We start from the raw sequence: 16,686 nt of genomic DNA, 5'->3' as shown, positions 1-16,686 counted from the left end.
GCAACAACTTAAAAGAAAATCATCAGCTGCTTCTCATGAGCAACCGAGTGCAATTATTTCCCACTTCCCAAACCGGTTCCAAAATTGAAAGGGTGCCTCAAAAGCTGAAGTGGGCGTCAAATAATACAATGTCTATATGAGTGCCGTACGACTCTATACTACTTGTAGTCGTAAAGAGTCATACAACTCATATACGAGTCAGGTCATACACGTGTTCTGAAAAGCCGGTACGGTGTGTTTATAAAGTGAAGAAACGTATTATCCATTGATACTGAATTTTCGTAGATTTTTCTCTACAAAAAAGTCGTAAATTGTTGCTATTCAAAAATGAACAGGTCGTCTTTATGATACGAACTACGGTTGCACCTAGTCACCTACTATCATATTGTGTGTCAATAGAACTTAGTAGTGTTTCCTTAATTGACTTGATTGCACCTTTTTTTCTTTTTTGTTGCTTTAATAAATTTATACAAATAAATAGAGACACAAGATACTTATCCTAATTCTCCATTAAACAACTATGTCAAAAGTTTTGATCCCTTGTAAGCCTTATAGGTCTAAAGATGCTTCTTTCCACTAAATTAAAAGATAAGCACACAAACGGAAACACAAGAGTGATTCATACACCAAATGTTTTATATAGATTACCCTTCACCAATCAAACACGTTTTTAACCCGCCTCAAAGGTTAAAACAACTATCGGATCAAAACAACCATTAATAAACACTCCCGGAAATCATTATCACCATCCAAGAATAACGTACAACATAGGATTGCATTTATCGTCATTGTCGATAAGCACAACCACTCATCAAACAGATAGTAGTAATAACAATAATAAATCTAACACCTCAAGTCGAACGGTCACAAAACTTCAGTCAAAATTCAAGAGAATCAATGAGAGATACCTTACAGGCAACATTTGTTATAAATCGCTACAAATCTATGAAAATCTATCAAAAGATTAGGATAACAGCCCTAATGTTTTATGTTACAAGATCGATTATGCCCAAATGAATAACCTACCGTGAAACACTCTTACCTAACTCCCTGGACCTGTCATAACAAAAAAGCATAGTAAAGCCCGAATGCAGTTTTTATGTCGCGTAACAAATAAATTAATATTATTACGCATATATAAATCAGGTAATTAAACTGAACCTGTTGTTTTGTTCTTCCACATCCAATCTTGAGGACCCTGCATCCCCTGTAACGAAGACAATAAAAACATAACTAATAAAAAATAAAAACTTGTAACCAGACAACATTAAAGAATCTGTGGCGTTTAATACCGGATGGAATCGTGCAGAATCATTCATAGAACCGCCAGCCACAGGCATTTGGGCATAGCCGTAGCCCTGCATATTCTGATGGCCTGCAACACCGGTAGTCTGATACTGGATTAAGAAACAGATGATCAGTGTGGGACCCATTGTATGATGGTAGTTATTAATAAAGAGAAAAATGAGCAAATGGTCCTGGTTGTTTGACAATATCGCAAGTCTGGTCCCCAAAGTTAAAATTTGCAACCTTAGTTTAAAGTTTAAACATTTGTGAGAGGGTTGTACACTTGTACATCAAGTCTTCTCATTAATTTTTGGACTAAGTTTGCAGTTTTTAAAATTTGGGGACCAAACTTGTGATTTGGTCATACCATAGAGACCATTTGGGCAAGTTTTTTTAATAAAAATGTACCGATTGAGCATTGGACTGCAATTGTTGAGGGTGTCGCCCTTGTGTTTGCATCTGTGTTTGAAGGTGGCTTTGAGGTTGGAGTAGAGGAATCTGAGTTTGCTGACCTGGCAGATTTTGAATAGTTGCTTGACTATGTGGTTGCTGAACTGAAGCAACTTGTTGCTTTTGTTGCGGTTGTTGTTCCTGAGGCTTCTGTTGTAGTTCAAACAAAGCCAACTCCTCTGGTTTCTCCCACTGTATGAACCAGACCGAACAATATATTTACCAACACAACAAAAATGAAAAACTGATAATGAAAGAAAGTAATAACAATAACAATATTTAATATTTACTTTGCTTTCGCCAGTTGTGCTGTTGTAATAGTACTTGTATCCATCAGGAGACGTATGCTCAGTCCAATTACATTTCACAGGACCGCCAGCTGGCGGCATCGCTGGAGCAACCAAAGCAGCTGGAACCGAATCCGTCACAGGTTTTACACTTGGAGTACCACCAGTCCATGTGGACTGCAATCTAGCACCTTGAAGATTCTGCTGAGGTGTCAAACCGGGATTCGCTGGTTGCATAAGCTGCATCTGCTGTTGAAGCTGAGAAAACGCCTGCTGAGATGATTGATAACTCGCTTGTAAAGTATGTTTCTGTTGAGACAACATTTGAGCCAAAGGTGAAGCTGATTGGTGCATCATCTGCTGCTGCTGCTGCGGACCTGGCACCTGATACTGGTTCATCGCTATAAACATGTTGTTAGAAAGAGCTGGTGGTGTTGTTGACGAGGCCACACCTTGGCCCTGAACCTGAGGCTGTGCTTGGGCCTGGGCCTGGGCCTGGGCCGGGGCCAACATTCCATTAAAACCAGCCATGGGCTGAGACGGGAACACTTGACTAAACGAGGTTTGACCACCAGAACTCGGTAGTTGGCCAGGACCTGACGGTCTTACATTACTAGAAACCGGGGCCTGTGAGAAAGCCTGTGACTGCATAGCTGAAGAGAATTGTTGTGGTGACTGGTTCGACTTATCTAACGGAGATACGTTTTGGCCACCGGATGATAGTTGTGGTAAAGAAGGATTAAAGCTCTGTAAATATTATCAAACATTTTAAAAAATATGACAATTATCACAAAATGTGGGTTAATAAAAAAATGAGCTTACAGGAGCTGAAGACTGCTGATTCATGGGATGCCATGTATTTTGAGTAATGGGAACCTGCATCGCGTCGCCAAATTGTGGAGGTCTGAAATACATTTGTCAACATAAAAAATGTTTAATAATAAATCAATCAATAAAAAAGAGAAGTTATTATATAAACATAAAGAAAAAATACCTCAACCCGGGTGAGGGTAGGCGAGAGCCATAACCAGGACCACCTGAAGCAGGACTTCCTCTGTCATAAAATAAGAAAAACAAAAAACATAAGAAAAAACAAAAAACAATAGCTTTAATTAACATCGTTAAATCGTTACAAATATTATTTCAAAAGCAATGAATAAAACCTTGGTTCTCCTGGTCTAGGACGCTTAGGGTCAGCGAATCGAACAATTAACGGCTGTTCACAACCCTAAAAAAGGTAAAGCTGATTAATATACAAAATATACAAACTGGTACAAAATATACAAACTGGTAGTAGTGGTAGTGGTAGTGGTAGTGGTAGTGGTAGGGGTAGGGGTAGTGGGGTAGTAGTCGTCGTCGTCGTCGTCGCAGCAGCGGCGGCGGCGGCGGCAGCAGCAGCAGAATATAAGAACAATATTTTTGCTTACTCTCATTGTGAGTATTCCATTAAGAGCATTTATAGCAGCCATTGCCACTTCTCTATTTGAATACTTAACAAAGCCACATCCTGCAAAAAAATATTAAGTAAATTTATGAACAAAATAGAACATATAAAAAAGAAATAAAATAACATGCAATCTAGAAAAACAACACCAAAATATTAAAGAAACAAGAGCATACCTCGACTTTGCTTCATTTCGTCTCGCATTAGGTAGACATCCTCAACCCGACCATAAGGCGAGAAAATCTGACAAAACATCTCCTTACATTATTCTCTATATACATGCATAGCTACATATATACGTATACATATATACATATAGGGTTTGGATTTCTTCGGAACGGTAAAATAATTGAGAACTTCTGAAGCCCTAACCAATCATTGAATTAATTTATTTTGTTTATTTGATATTATTCAAGGGTAGTATTGTCAACTTATTATACGCAAGTTTACACATATGTAATTCCCAAACTACAATTATACATGTGTAATAACCAATTTACGTATATGTGATCATAAAACTACATACACTATATGACAAAACTACCCTCAAATTATATTAAATAAACAAAATAAATAAATAAAATGATTGGTTGGTTGTTAAATGTTTCTAAACTATTTAGAAGTTCAGACATGATCTTGATCCTAATACATATTACATGTGCATATATACACTTATATATAAGGTAGAACAAATAATAAAAAGATATAAGTACGAATTAATATGTTATGGGACTTACCTCTTCAACTTCTTTTTCAGTTGCCTGTCTATTTAACGACCCGACAAACAACTTGTACTCCACTGCACCTAACACAGAAGAAAATAATATCAGAGAAAATTCCAATCAAGATTTTTATAAGAATACCAATTATCATAAGTAGAGCATATAACAGCAACATGAAACAGATAGAGTTACAAATAAATTACCTAAGCGTTCCCGTTCCCCATCAGCATACCTAACCTGGATAGGGCCCATTCCCTGTGAAAAATAGTGTGGTGTCTTGCACGTGAACAAATATTATATATTATAAAATTCTAATATAAAATTGCATAAAAGTGAAAAGACATAACCGACCCCTGGCAATGTGTATTGGTTATGTAAAGCACGTATTGCCCTGTCAGCTTCTTCTGATGTGGCGTATTTAATAAAACAACATCCTGCAGAAGCGAACACCGTGTGTCCTGGTAAATTAACAACACAACTTGATGACCAGATGTGAATATGTTCAAGATGCAAATATTCATAAGTAAATAACTCAAATAATCATCGGAATAAAACAAGATTTTGCACAATTGACCATTCACCATTGGTCAAATTTGTTCAAACCTTAAACACAATAAACATTTAGGAAATAAACAAAAAAATAACTGATTACAGTTTGATATTTCAAACTATAATCACAACAAACACACGCCAACAAGCAATCATAATCAATCTATTTGAACATACAACTATGGCCTCACAATAAAAGACATTTCATTAAAGTCATACACAATAGATTGAGTTCAACCAATCAATACAACACCTAATATTGTTCACTCACAAGCCACAACCACAATATGTGAAAAGCAACAACATTTGGTACAAACGGGCCCAGATGTGAATCGATCAATCAAAACTTGTGCATACGCCAACACAAGAAATTCATTGATAACAAAATCCCATTCCACAACCATTTGAGTTCAACCAAATCGCAGACGGAACTGATCACACATTCAAAAACTAATTTACACCCGACACATTTACAGATGATCAACACTGGAATCAGGTGGCGAAATAATCAAATGCAAAACGTGCTTTCATTTACACCTGAAGCACATTGTTAATGAGTCAATCAAGTCTATCAACAACACTGGTGTTACATGATATAGAAACGCTGAGATCAGCATATAAGTTAACCACATCTATGATCTAAGACTAATGATGCTGGTAGAACATTACATCCCATCACCAATTAAAAAACATCTGACAGAGTGAGTCACATCCCATCACTACTGAAAAATAATAATAAAAAAAATAAAAAACATCACATCCCACCACTATAAAACGCCCTGCTTGCGGTGCGCACATATAATGTATATATGTGTGAACCCTTGGGTGGGCAAAAGTAAAATTGCACTAATTTTGACGTTATTTTACTAATCACGTGAAAATAACGTTAAAAGTAGCGGAAGGTTAATCAGGCATCATGTGGTGGCGTTGATAGCCGAAAGACAAGGGCACATGCACCAATCAGCCGGTGTCCCGATGATTGAGTGTTATGTGTCTTATGTCCAAGGCTTGATTCAAAACTACTATCGAGCCGGGGGTCTCACCGGAAGCAGCCTCTCTATCCCTATGGAATAGAGGTAAGGCTGTCTACATCTTACCCTCCTCAGACCCTACCATAGCATTGCTATTGGTGGGATATACTGAGTACGATGATGATGATGATGATGATGATGACATCCCACCACTATAAAAAAAATCGCATACCACCACTATTGAAAAAATATCGCATATTATCCAACCCACAACTTAAAGCACAAAAATGGATAGGAATCCCAAAAAATATCGTTGGCAGTTGGCACTGGCAATGACATTTGGACAGCTTTCAAATTTTACTAATAAAGTCTATAAAATGTGTAGCGATGTCATTCAATAATAAACTAGCTGCTAAGACAGTCCCAAAATTCATTCATGCACATACTCCATCATCAGTGACGAATAATACAAATTAAGCGAATTATCAAACATGGATATAGATCATAAGTATGCAACTAAATTAATTCTCCATAAATCCTGAATTATGACCATACACAAACTCACAATGCAACCAAACTGAAATAAAATTACCATATTACTGCAACACTAAAAGGTCCATCACTTGAAATAAAATTTAAAACAAACAATGAATATACAATCCATAACATCTAAACAAGTCATTCAACTCAAATGTAAAGGAGCATAAATAAGAGGCAACCAAAGCTCTTATAAAGAAGTAATATAGTGCTAACAAAATTTTAAGAAACCTGAAAAAGAGAAAACTTGTTTCTCAATATTCTAAATTCACAAAACTCTTTAAAGAAATGAACCAACGCATTAAAAAAATAAATATAGTGACCATCGAGACAACTTTTTATATAAACTACCTACAAGCCCTGAATCTTCAAATTACGTCAAAAGACAAAAGACAAACACCGCACTATACTGACTACATTATTCCAACCACAAACTAGATGTCAATAGCAACTACATCATTCCAACCACAAACTAGATGTCGATAGCAACTACATCATTCCAACCACAACTAGATGTCGATAGCAACCAATCTTCATAACCATCACAATTCCAACATCACAACTAATTGTTACTAACAGACGTTAATAGATCAAATTTCCAGGGTCTTAACACAAAAAAGCCAACAGAACTCCCCAACATTACAGCATTACTGCTATCCACACACTACAAATAGCCTACTTATACACTAGAAACCTAGCTTCTATCATGACATGGATGCTGCCCTCAAATCAGCATCTATCAACATCATCCATGAACAAACAGCTATAATTACCAACTTTTTAATGATCTAATTATATGACTTTATCTTCTTCTTCTTAGATACGATCTTGCAGACCATAATAAGAGGCCTGAAAATTGCTGAAACAACTTTCTGGGAAGAAACATAAATTTACATTTGCTTCCCTTGTCCCCTCAAAAGACCTGAAAAGAGATACGCATATAAAAGTAAAAAAATCCATGTACTTGCACATACCTTGTTGCTGCCCTGTTCTCTTGTCTTTAATCAAAGCAACCTCAATCACATTCCCATGCTCTTCAAAAGGAGGCCGAATCTGATATCATACATAAAACGTATCATCAATACATATCCAGATAAACCATGTGTCATTGTGAAAGTTTATATGCAGTCAATATAGCCGATATATCACGAGTTTCCGTTATCAGTTTATTAAGTCTTAATTGTCAATTTTTAGTGCTTAATGTTTGTGTTCTAAGTCTTACTCAGTTCCTACTTGCTACAATTGTTAAGTGTTTTTGTAAGTTTCAAAAAAGGTTAATTTATTGATGGTAGGAGTGTATACTGAATTGTTAAGTCTTAAATTGCTATATATATATATATATATATAAATTCTACATGATATCAAAATTACCGTCAAATATGGGTCCTTGACCGATATCCAATATTTTTGGCATTAACTGCATATAGTTTAAATTTCCAAAACTTACATCATCTTCAGTAGCTGTCTTAGGAACAGACCCAACGAAAAGCTTCGCAACAGTGCCTCCATCAGATTGCTTTTTGTTAAAACTACCACCACCATCATGCCTTTTATCATAACCATCTCCATCAAAATTCCTTTTCTCGAAACCACCTCCACCATATCGATCTATAATGCAACATTAAATTTAAACAACTTACATCATAACTATTAAATAAATAAACATACTAATAACCATACTAACCATATCAACAATGCAACATTAAATTTAAACAATTTACTTCATAACAATTATCAATATACCTGGAAAATCATACGGACGCTTCTGACCGAACAACGGCACCTCATAGTCCGGATTAAACCTCGGTCCAGACAACGGAACCTCAAACTCCGACGAAGGATTATTATTATTATTATAATTTCTCGCACCACGCATACCTGCCGGCCGGAAACCACCGTCTCCGTCCACCGGCCGGAAACCTCCGCCAGTGTTAACAGAATACCGCGGCGGACTGTTGTCGAACGGCCGGCGGTTTCCGGAGAATCCGCCGCGGTGGCGATTGATCGGAGAATCACCGGAAGATCTCGACGGCGGTGGTCCTCCGCCTCCGGCACCTCCTCTAGGGTGTCTGTAAGGTTGAGAATCGTTAGGGTTGTTGCTGTATCGATCTCCGCCTCTGTATCTGTCCATGATTGAATGGTTGATTTGATTGGAATTGGAGATTGAAACCCTAACCCTAGGAATTGGGAGTTTATTATGAATTTGGGGGATAATTATAGTTGAACTGTGGCGACCGTGATTACGTTGTGAGTAATTAATGTATTTGTGACTTTGTGTTATTGTGTGTGTCGTTTTAGTTTTTGGGATTTGGTTTGTAGTCCCGTATGTTTGTGTTTGTGCGGTTTTGCTCCCTCATGGTTATTGTTTTGTCGATTGGTAACGAGGTGTTCCAGAATTCAGAGTATCACTAATGGAGAGAAACGAAAGGATTTGGAAGGACAAAGAAAATTAATGTTCCAGAGTTCTTTTCATAGGGAGAAAGGAAAAGAATAGAAAGGAAAAAGTGAGGTCTTTGGTGTTTATCCTTTGGAATTGAAGAGAAATGAATACAAAAACATCAAGATCAGATTTCAATTACAATTTTACCCTCATCACAATATATTAGATCATTGTTTTTCTCCTTATCCAAACCTAACCATATGTTCATCATCAAAAGCATCCCGCCAAGTCTTCCATCATCTCTCCCATCACAATATATTAGATCATTGTTTTTCTCCTTATCCAAACCTAACCATATGTTCATCATCAAAAGCATCCCCACTGTCGTTCATCATCAGAAGCATACCCATCGTCGTTCATCATCAGAGTACGCCGCTTCTCAATGTTTGTTCTTCTTACCAGGTATTTTAAGTTAATCTCACTTTGCTTTGATTTTACATCTTTTTTTCAATTAGATTTGTAGTGAACGATTAAGGATGGATTAATATGGTTTCTCTTGAGTTAATTAGGTATGCACTAAGAACATTGAGGTTAACGACACCATATCTAGAAATAATTGTCATAAACTTACCCCACCAAGCATGTTGTAGTTGGCAGAATGGAAGCCTATGTTCTTTGTTAAGTTATCTTTTTTAATTTAATATGAACTTTCATGTTTCTCATAAAGTGTACTGCACTAACAGTTGATTATCAAAAAAATTAAATATATGATAAATGTTTAGCTAATAAGGCTATGTTCAAGTTACTTGGGTACATAATCGAGTACACGGAGCTAATTGGGTCAGATTAGCGGGCATATTACAAATCACGTGTGACATTTGTCAATTTCGGGTTCTACCTGTATTCGTTTATCACGTAAACCGACCCGATTTATATCCCGAACATTTCAAATATATAAAATATTGGATTTTATGTTACTAAATCATTCCCGCATGTTCAATTTGAAAAAGCCCTTTTACGGATTCGAAAACGCCTTTTAAACGATCAGATTACATCAAAAACGAACTTCCGGGACGCAAAACGAACCACGCAAGACGAGCTGACCAAACCCCACCCTCATGGGCGCCGCACCTAGTGGCCATGAAAGCAAGGGCAGCCGCACGTGGCGGGCTCAGACCTGCAATCACCAAAATCGTTTTTTTTGTTGTTATTATCACTTGTTTGACCCTTTAACCCAATGAGAAAGCTTGGAAATCTCTAAAGCAACCTTATGGATAACCCTAACACCTTATCCTTCATAAAAACAAGCCTTACCACTCATTTGAACCTGCTCATACTCACCAAACACTCTCAACCTAAGTTCTAAGCTCCAACCTTCAAGATTCTTATTTGTTTGACCTTCAAGAGTCAAACAAGAGTTTCCTTTGTTTTCTACTAACTCCATATGATCCAAGCTTGTTGTTGCAACATATACATAATATACACCCCTTGTTACCTTTGGTAGTTACTTATCCGACCCCGGTTGGTTAAGTTTTGGACCTCGTAAGGAAAAGCTTCATGGAGGAATTCGTGTCCTTGATATATATATATATATATATATATATATATAAATATATATATATATATATATATATATATATATATATACTTATATAACTTGTTTATACATACTAACCATGCTTAACTTCTGCTCATTTTAGTTTGTTTGTCATATTTACAAGTTCCATGGTTAAGTGTTCTAAGAGTCTAGCCTCGGTTTAACCGTAAATAGCTCTAAACCATAAACCGAACTTTGTTTACTAGTTTTGTTAAATAATTGTTTAAACATGTTTAATCTTAGATCTCGGTTTATAAAATCATTTTTATGAGTTCTATGGTTATGGGTTTGTAGATTCTAACCTCGGTCTTAACCCGAAACTAGATCCGAATCGAAAACCGAACTTTTGTTTAAAGACTTTATTATTAACTTTTCGGTTGTAAAACTTAAGTATTTTCATTTATACATTACTATACAAGTTCTTGGATATTTGGGCATGTGGAAACCATCTATGAACCTATTGTGAGATGGAAACCGAACCAAACCGAACTTTCGTTTAAAGACTTTATTATTAACTTTTGGGTTGTAAAACTTAAGTTTCATCATTTATAAATTATTGTACAAGTTCTTTGATATTTGGCATGTGGAAACCATCTATGAACTTATTGTGAGATGGAAACCGAACCAAACCGAACTAAACCGATTTTCACTCGCTTAAGACACACAAGTGTGTTTTTAGCTATCAAGACTTGTATAAATCTTTAAAAATACTTTATAAACTGATTTTAATTATTTTCTTAAGTACTTGGAAATGTCGGATCCAACTTGATCTTATAACAAAGTTTGGACCGACAAAACTGAACACTCGCTTAACGGACATTATTAGTTCTAAAACAATAAAACTACATACTTGGTTAAGTCTTATTAAGTTTTATTGAGTTATCTCATAACATTCATTACCTTGGAATGTTGACTTCAGGCCAATTATCAAGACCCGAAACACTCATTAAAACCCGTTTTAGTATCTTTATTCCAAAGGGACTTGCATTCTTGCATTTTACCCACCTTATTACTTAACATAGGTTAAGTAAATATTAAGGTTAGATACTTTAACCCGGTTTCGAACAAACTTACATTTTTAAAGGGGTTATTACTATAAATTCGTCAATATTTACATTTTAAACCTTAAACTTCAAATTGTTTACATTTCTCAACATTTATTTTATTTAAAGACTTTCAAGACAATCTTTCAAATACAAGACTTCCTTTCACCTAAACCTTGCCCATTAAACCTCAACCTTCCGGTTACTCATTATTTTACCGATCATGTTTATAATTTTAATGTGAGTACTTTCATACCCCGCTTTCCATCTTTTATTTTGGGGGTGACATTTCATACTTATTCAACTAAATGTCTTATACTTGAATCTTAAACCACAAACGTTATTGAATACTTTACTTGAATAATTGCTCGATTTGGTGTTTAATGATTCTATGCCTATGTTTTTATCGCTTTTGATTGGTTGATCTATAAATCCTAGACTACTTGGCATCCCCTTGTAGCAACGTGTCGTTAACGTAATGCAATTAACGATAACTATAAAATCCTAGACTATCTGGCATCCCCTTATAGCTAGGTGTCGCTAACGTAATTCTATTAGCGATATCTATTAATCCAAGTTATTGCTTTTATTTATTGTTTCGTATACTAGTTTTGTGGCTTTTCCTTACTATATACTATATGCACAAACTTATGAATTGCTCACCAACCTTTGTGTTGATAAACTTTATTTTATGAAATGTTACAGGTTTTAATTTGGTTGACTCGAGAACTTGACGAAAAACGTTATCAAGACTATTAGGATATTAGTAAATCTATTTGTTTACTTGTATTCAATTTGTTTGTATGAAAAAGATGTGTTGTTTATTGATTTATGAAATAAATGAGTTGATTAAATATTGTCACTTAAATAGTGTCTTGTGTTTTGGAAATCCGTTGCATCCCGGCATGTTCCGCCGCCTTTGGTCGGGGTGTGACAGATTGGTATCAGAGCCACAAGACTATAAGATAGGTGGTTAGACGTAACGACCTAATATAGTTTTTGCTTTAGGGTCCTTATACATGTTTCCTATACGTGTTTACCCTACTCGATTGTTCATTACACTTGTTTATTTATATACTTATTTATTTCATCAAATCGTAAATATACACAAACACTCAAGACATTATAGGTATCCTTACCTTACTTATGTTTAATTTTATATATACACATACACACGTTCTCATAATAATCTAGGTATCCTTACCTCAAAAACATTAATTTTTATTGTGTTTTATGGATCACGAGCTTAACTTGGATCCCGTTGTTTCAAATCTCCTTAAAGATTGCCTCATATGAGATGACCACTTTAAGTTGCCGAATGCGAGCGTTCCGGTCGCCATCATAATTTTCGGTGTTGAAACAACAGAACCACAGTGGTTCGTGGACTAGTGTTTTGACATGATGTTGTATTCCGATTTATTATTTTTGTTACAATCGTTATTTGAGTCAAAAACATGAAAAAGACGCGGTGGTACGTGCACATATTTAGACTCCAACAAGGTATTTTTGTAAAAAAGGTTTTTAGTGTTGGAATATCAAGTCATGGTGGTTCATGCACGATTTTTCTACCTTTAAATCTTAAGATATTATTTACAAATTTCAAAGATTTAAACAATTTTTCCTTTTACTTTGTCATATAGGTACTCATCACAAAATTCTCATTTATATAATTTTTATTTGCCCATTATGATTAATTCTCATATGTTTGAATTCACATAGTAAAGTTATTTTATTTTGGATTTCACACCATTATTTTCATTAAAAGATTTCGTCTATTACGATTTTTCCTCAAGTTAAGTTAATATATTTCAAATTATTTCTAATAACTTTTAATAAGCCATCCTTGTTCATTAAGACTTTTTATAAACAAAAAATGTTATCATATGAATTTCATCATATTAAAAAGGTTTTATGATAAATTTTACCTTGATTTTTCAAGTAGAGTCCCGTTATATAGATTTTAATTTGTCTTTAAAGTTTTCATACAAGATTTCATAAAAACCTTATTTTTATAACGATCCCATTCATTTTGAAACTATCATTCCCCAATATCGATTATTTAAATTCTCACGACGTTTTAAATTTCACTATATTATATAATACACATGTTAGAATTTTCGTTACCCAAATTTATTTTCATAACAACTTTCATTATGCAATTTTTAGTTCATTATAAATTTTTCACAAATAAAATTTGCATCATACGATTTCCCTCGTTTTAAATTTCTTATGGTAGCTTCGCCTTGATTTTTCAAGAAATTCACAAACTTATAGCTTGTAACTTTCTTGAAATTCTCATGCAAAACTTCATAGAAATTCTATTTTAAAGACAAAACTTGTTTATTTTCGATTTTCTCAATGACGATCATTTTAACTTGGCATAATATTTCGTTACACGATATTAAATAACGAACTTGATAAAAAAAATTTCATTTCGCATATTCGTATTTCCAAAACGACATTCATCATTCAATATTGATACCTCGTAACAAAATTTCGACATTCAATTCACTTATTTTAAATTCCTCATAAGAAAAAATTTTAATTTGATCCTTGTAAAAAAATTTATTTTGTTTTCTCATGACAATCAACTTTTATTTTTTTACAATATACTTCGAAACGTAAAACTTTATTATCATAGTTTCTCATGATATTTCCGCTACTTAATTTTAAGCATTTCGAGAACAAGTTACGTTACACGGGTTGGTTTATTTCAGAATTTGCTCGTAAATTATTTTACAACTTAAGCCGACCCGGTGTATGGTAACAACGCCCAATTTAGTGAAGAACTTTTAGCATAAAAAATAAAAATAAATAAAAAAAATTGTGTGATTCACAAGCTTGAATTTCAATAATATATTTACAATACACACACACACACACACACATATATATATATATAGTAACTTGTAAGTTTAATTCTCAAAAGATTCATGAAGGTTTCAAACACTATTTATAAATTATGATATTTCCAAATTAATACTTATTATTGGTCAAAAAATCCCCGAAACGCAACCACAAAGTTTCCAAACACTCGTATTCCAACTCAAACTACCACCTTAAATCAAACCATCCTCCCATTTCAAAAGTTTTCCCACGTACTCAAATCTTTCCCAAAAATGAATGAAACCTAAACATCCAAAGCATACCCGCACCAGCACAAACCCCATGTAAATCCAAGCCGACAACATCAACCCAATAAAAAGCCCTAAATACCGACACTTTTACGCCATGAAAACCTATCAAACTTACTACCCTAATACTTCAAAGACACCGAAAAACACACCCACAAATGCCTTGAAACATATACAAACCAAAGTTTACCTAATGATGACCCAAGTCATTCGACCCATGCTATGTCAAGTCACAAACCATATCGCCACACCATTTCCATCCAACCATAGAGTTTGATATCAAAATAGTAACCCGAAATACATGTATAAACCGAATCTCAACCCAAACTAGTCAAAGTTGACTTATCCAACCCATAAACTCAACCCGAACTCAAATAAGCAAACCTCATCCAAATAGCCCAACAACTACTCACACAAGTTATCTAAGTCTAACCCACTCAAACGAACTGAACTCAACGAGCCCTATCAATCCAACTCAAGAAAACCCAACTACGCAAGACACCCGAAACACACTCACCCTTCACCAAATTTCCCAAACCACTCACCATTTGAAGCTTAAAACCCCTTCATACACACGCAAGCCACATTTTACCCTTAAAATTTTTTATGTAATTATTATGTATATACAACTAGCGTATTTATAATGACCTCATGTGTTTGAATAATCACTTTTAAATTATAAACTCTTTCAAGATTAATGATTTACATATTATGTCCATATTTTATAAATCATTTTTTGGAAAATATAATATTGTCATGACAACAAAATTCTATTACGAGGATTCGTTTTCAAAGATCATTAAACAACTATATGCTTGTTTTCAAGATATTAAACATTGTTATCTAAGGTGATAATCATCTAACTTTATAAATATGAGGTTTCATTTTGAATATCGAATTCGAGATTTATTCAATAACAAATTACAACTTTCATTATTTTGCATAAACTCAATGATCATGGTTTTACAAAATCCTTTTGGGACACATTCATAAATACTTCATACATTAGATGTCGTAGCATAAACTTTGTTCGACAACGATTTATGCGAACCATTACTTCTTAATATCGCAAGCATCATTTCATTCATGATTTATTATAATCACAAGAACTTTACGTATGCAAAATTTCTTTAACAATTTGGCTACAAGATTTACTTTCGATAATGAGCAAAACGTTTCTCTAGCTACACGTTACCACGAGGCTATGTTATTATTATATTCATTTTTCTTGGATATGAATGAACGGCTTTACTTAAAGACTTCATTTCTCAATTTCATTCTATATGGCACGCGACTTATATATTTCGTCGTTTGTTCGAGTCTCACTGATTTTTACGATTTCTTTCCATTTGATGAGATGTTTCGATGATAATATTATGCACATGCGATTTTATTTTGTGTTTTGATTATTCATGACCAAATTCAAGCTATTCAATAACAATTTGTGTAATACTTTCAAAACCTAAATTTCGCTAAAGTTTCGTTTATCTTTTAAACGATATTTTCATGACTATGTTATCATATTTGAGCATTTATGTAAACACGATTCTATGCATTATTCTACCTCGTTTCATTTGAGCTATTGAGCGGCCTATGTGTGGTTGTCCGCAAGTTTTGGTGCTATTAGAAACCGTTATTATAATGACGATTATATAAATGGTTTCACAATAGTGGTCGTATTCACGTTTTATCACATTTCATCGATTGTTTTGGTTGTTAATCAAATGCTATTTTATTTATGTTGATTCACATAAGCGTCACCCCAAGAAACTCACATCATTCTCACGTTATTACATTCTACGCAATCGTATTCTCAATTACTTATAACCTCAAGTTTGTTCACGTATGAAACTCACCGTATGCTATTATTAATTGTAACTTCGTTTACCCCGACCTCATGTACTCAATTATTGAGCTTCTTATTACACCTATCGGATTTTTCATTTTCACACTTTTGATTTTCGTTTTCATTTATTGGACTCCTCACTTCCTTTTATCGGAGTTCTCATAATTAAAATTTCACTCATAGGATTTTATACTAATTTAGTGACCCAACTTTCAACTAGGGATTTTAATGATTTACTTATTCTTTCACACTGAGGACATTTGACTTCAAATCTCGTTTCGTAATTGTTTGCCCTAAATTTTATATTATTCGATCGTCTTTACTTATTTAAACCAAATTAATATTTTCACCTTGGTTTATATTTTAAGATTTAATTGTTTCAATTATTTATTCCATTTTCTTACTTATTTATAAAGTCAACCCCAAAATTTCCAACCGT

The 16,686-nt window shown here is 34.3% G+C and overlaps 1 protein-coding gene across 4 annotated transcripts; it reads right to left on the bottom strand.

The window, feature by feature from the left end:
* Positions 1–862: 862 nt before the first annotated feature.
* LOC143588279 (flowering time control protein FCA-like) lies at positions 863–8,517 on the bottom strand. Of its 4 annotated transcripts, none has more exons than XM_077069329.1 (16): positions 7,991–8,517; positions 7,695–7,855; positions 7,222–7,300; positions 4,542–4,648; positions 4,394–4,445; positions 4,206–4,273; positions 3,645–3,711; positions 3,452–3,531; positions 3,188–3,252; positions 3,019–3,078; positions 2,847–2,928; positions 2,028–2,771; positions 1,696–1,929; positions 1,293–1,397; positions 1,162–1,207; positions 863–1,056 (listed from the first exon to the last, which is right to left on the bottom strand). In XM_077069329.1, exons 1-16 carry the CDS (start codon positions 8,376–8,378, stop codon positions 1,043–1,045), a joined length of 2,352 nt encoding a protein of 783 aa, XP_076925444.1. In that variant the 5' UTR covers positions 8,379–8,517; the 3' UTR covers positions 863–1,042. The 4 variants fall into 4 exon arrangements, with proteins under 4 accessions (XP_076925444.1, XP_076925445.1, XP_076925446.1 ...); XM_077069330.1 differs by having other exon boundaries at positions 4,206–4,267; XM_077069331.1 differs by having other exon boundaries at positions 4,542–4,624.
* Between the last annotated feature and the right edge of the window lie 8,169 nt (positions 8,518–16,686).

Source organism: Bidens hawaiensis, unplaced genomic scaffold (genome assembly GCF_021521415.1).
Source record: "Bidens hawaiensis isolate Kalapana, Puna unplaced genomic scaffold, B.hawaiensis_p1.1 tig00036294_1, whole genome shotgun sequence".
Taxonomy (NCBI): Eukaryota; Viridiplantae; Streptophyta; class Magnoliopsida; order Asterales; family Asteraceae; genus Bidens; species Bidens hawaiensis.
Note: the sequence above shows the minus strand (reverse complement) of the source record. Positions and strands in the feature narration are given on the sequence as shown.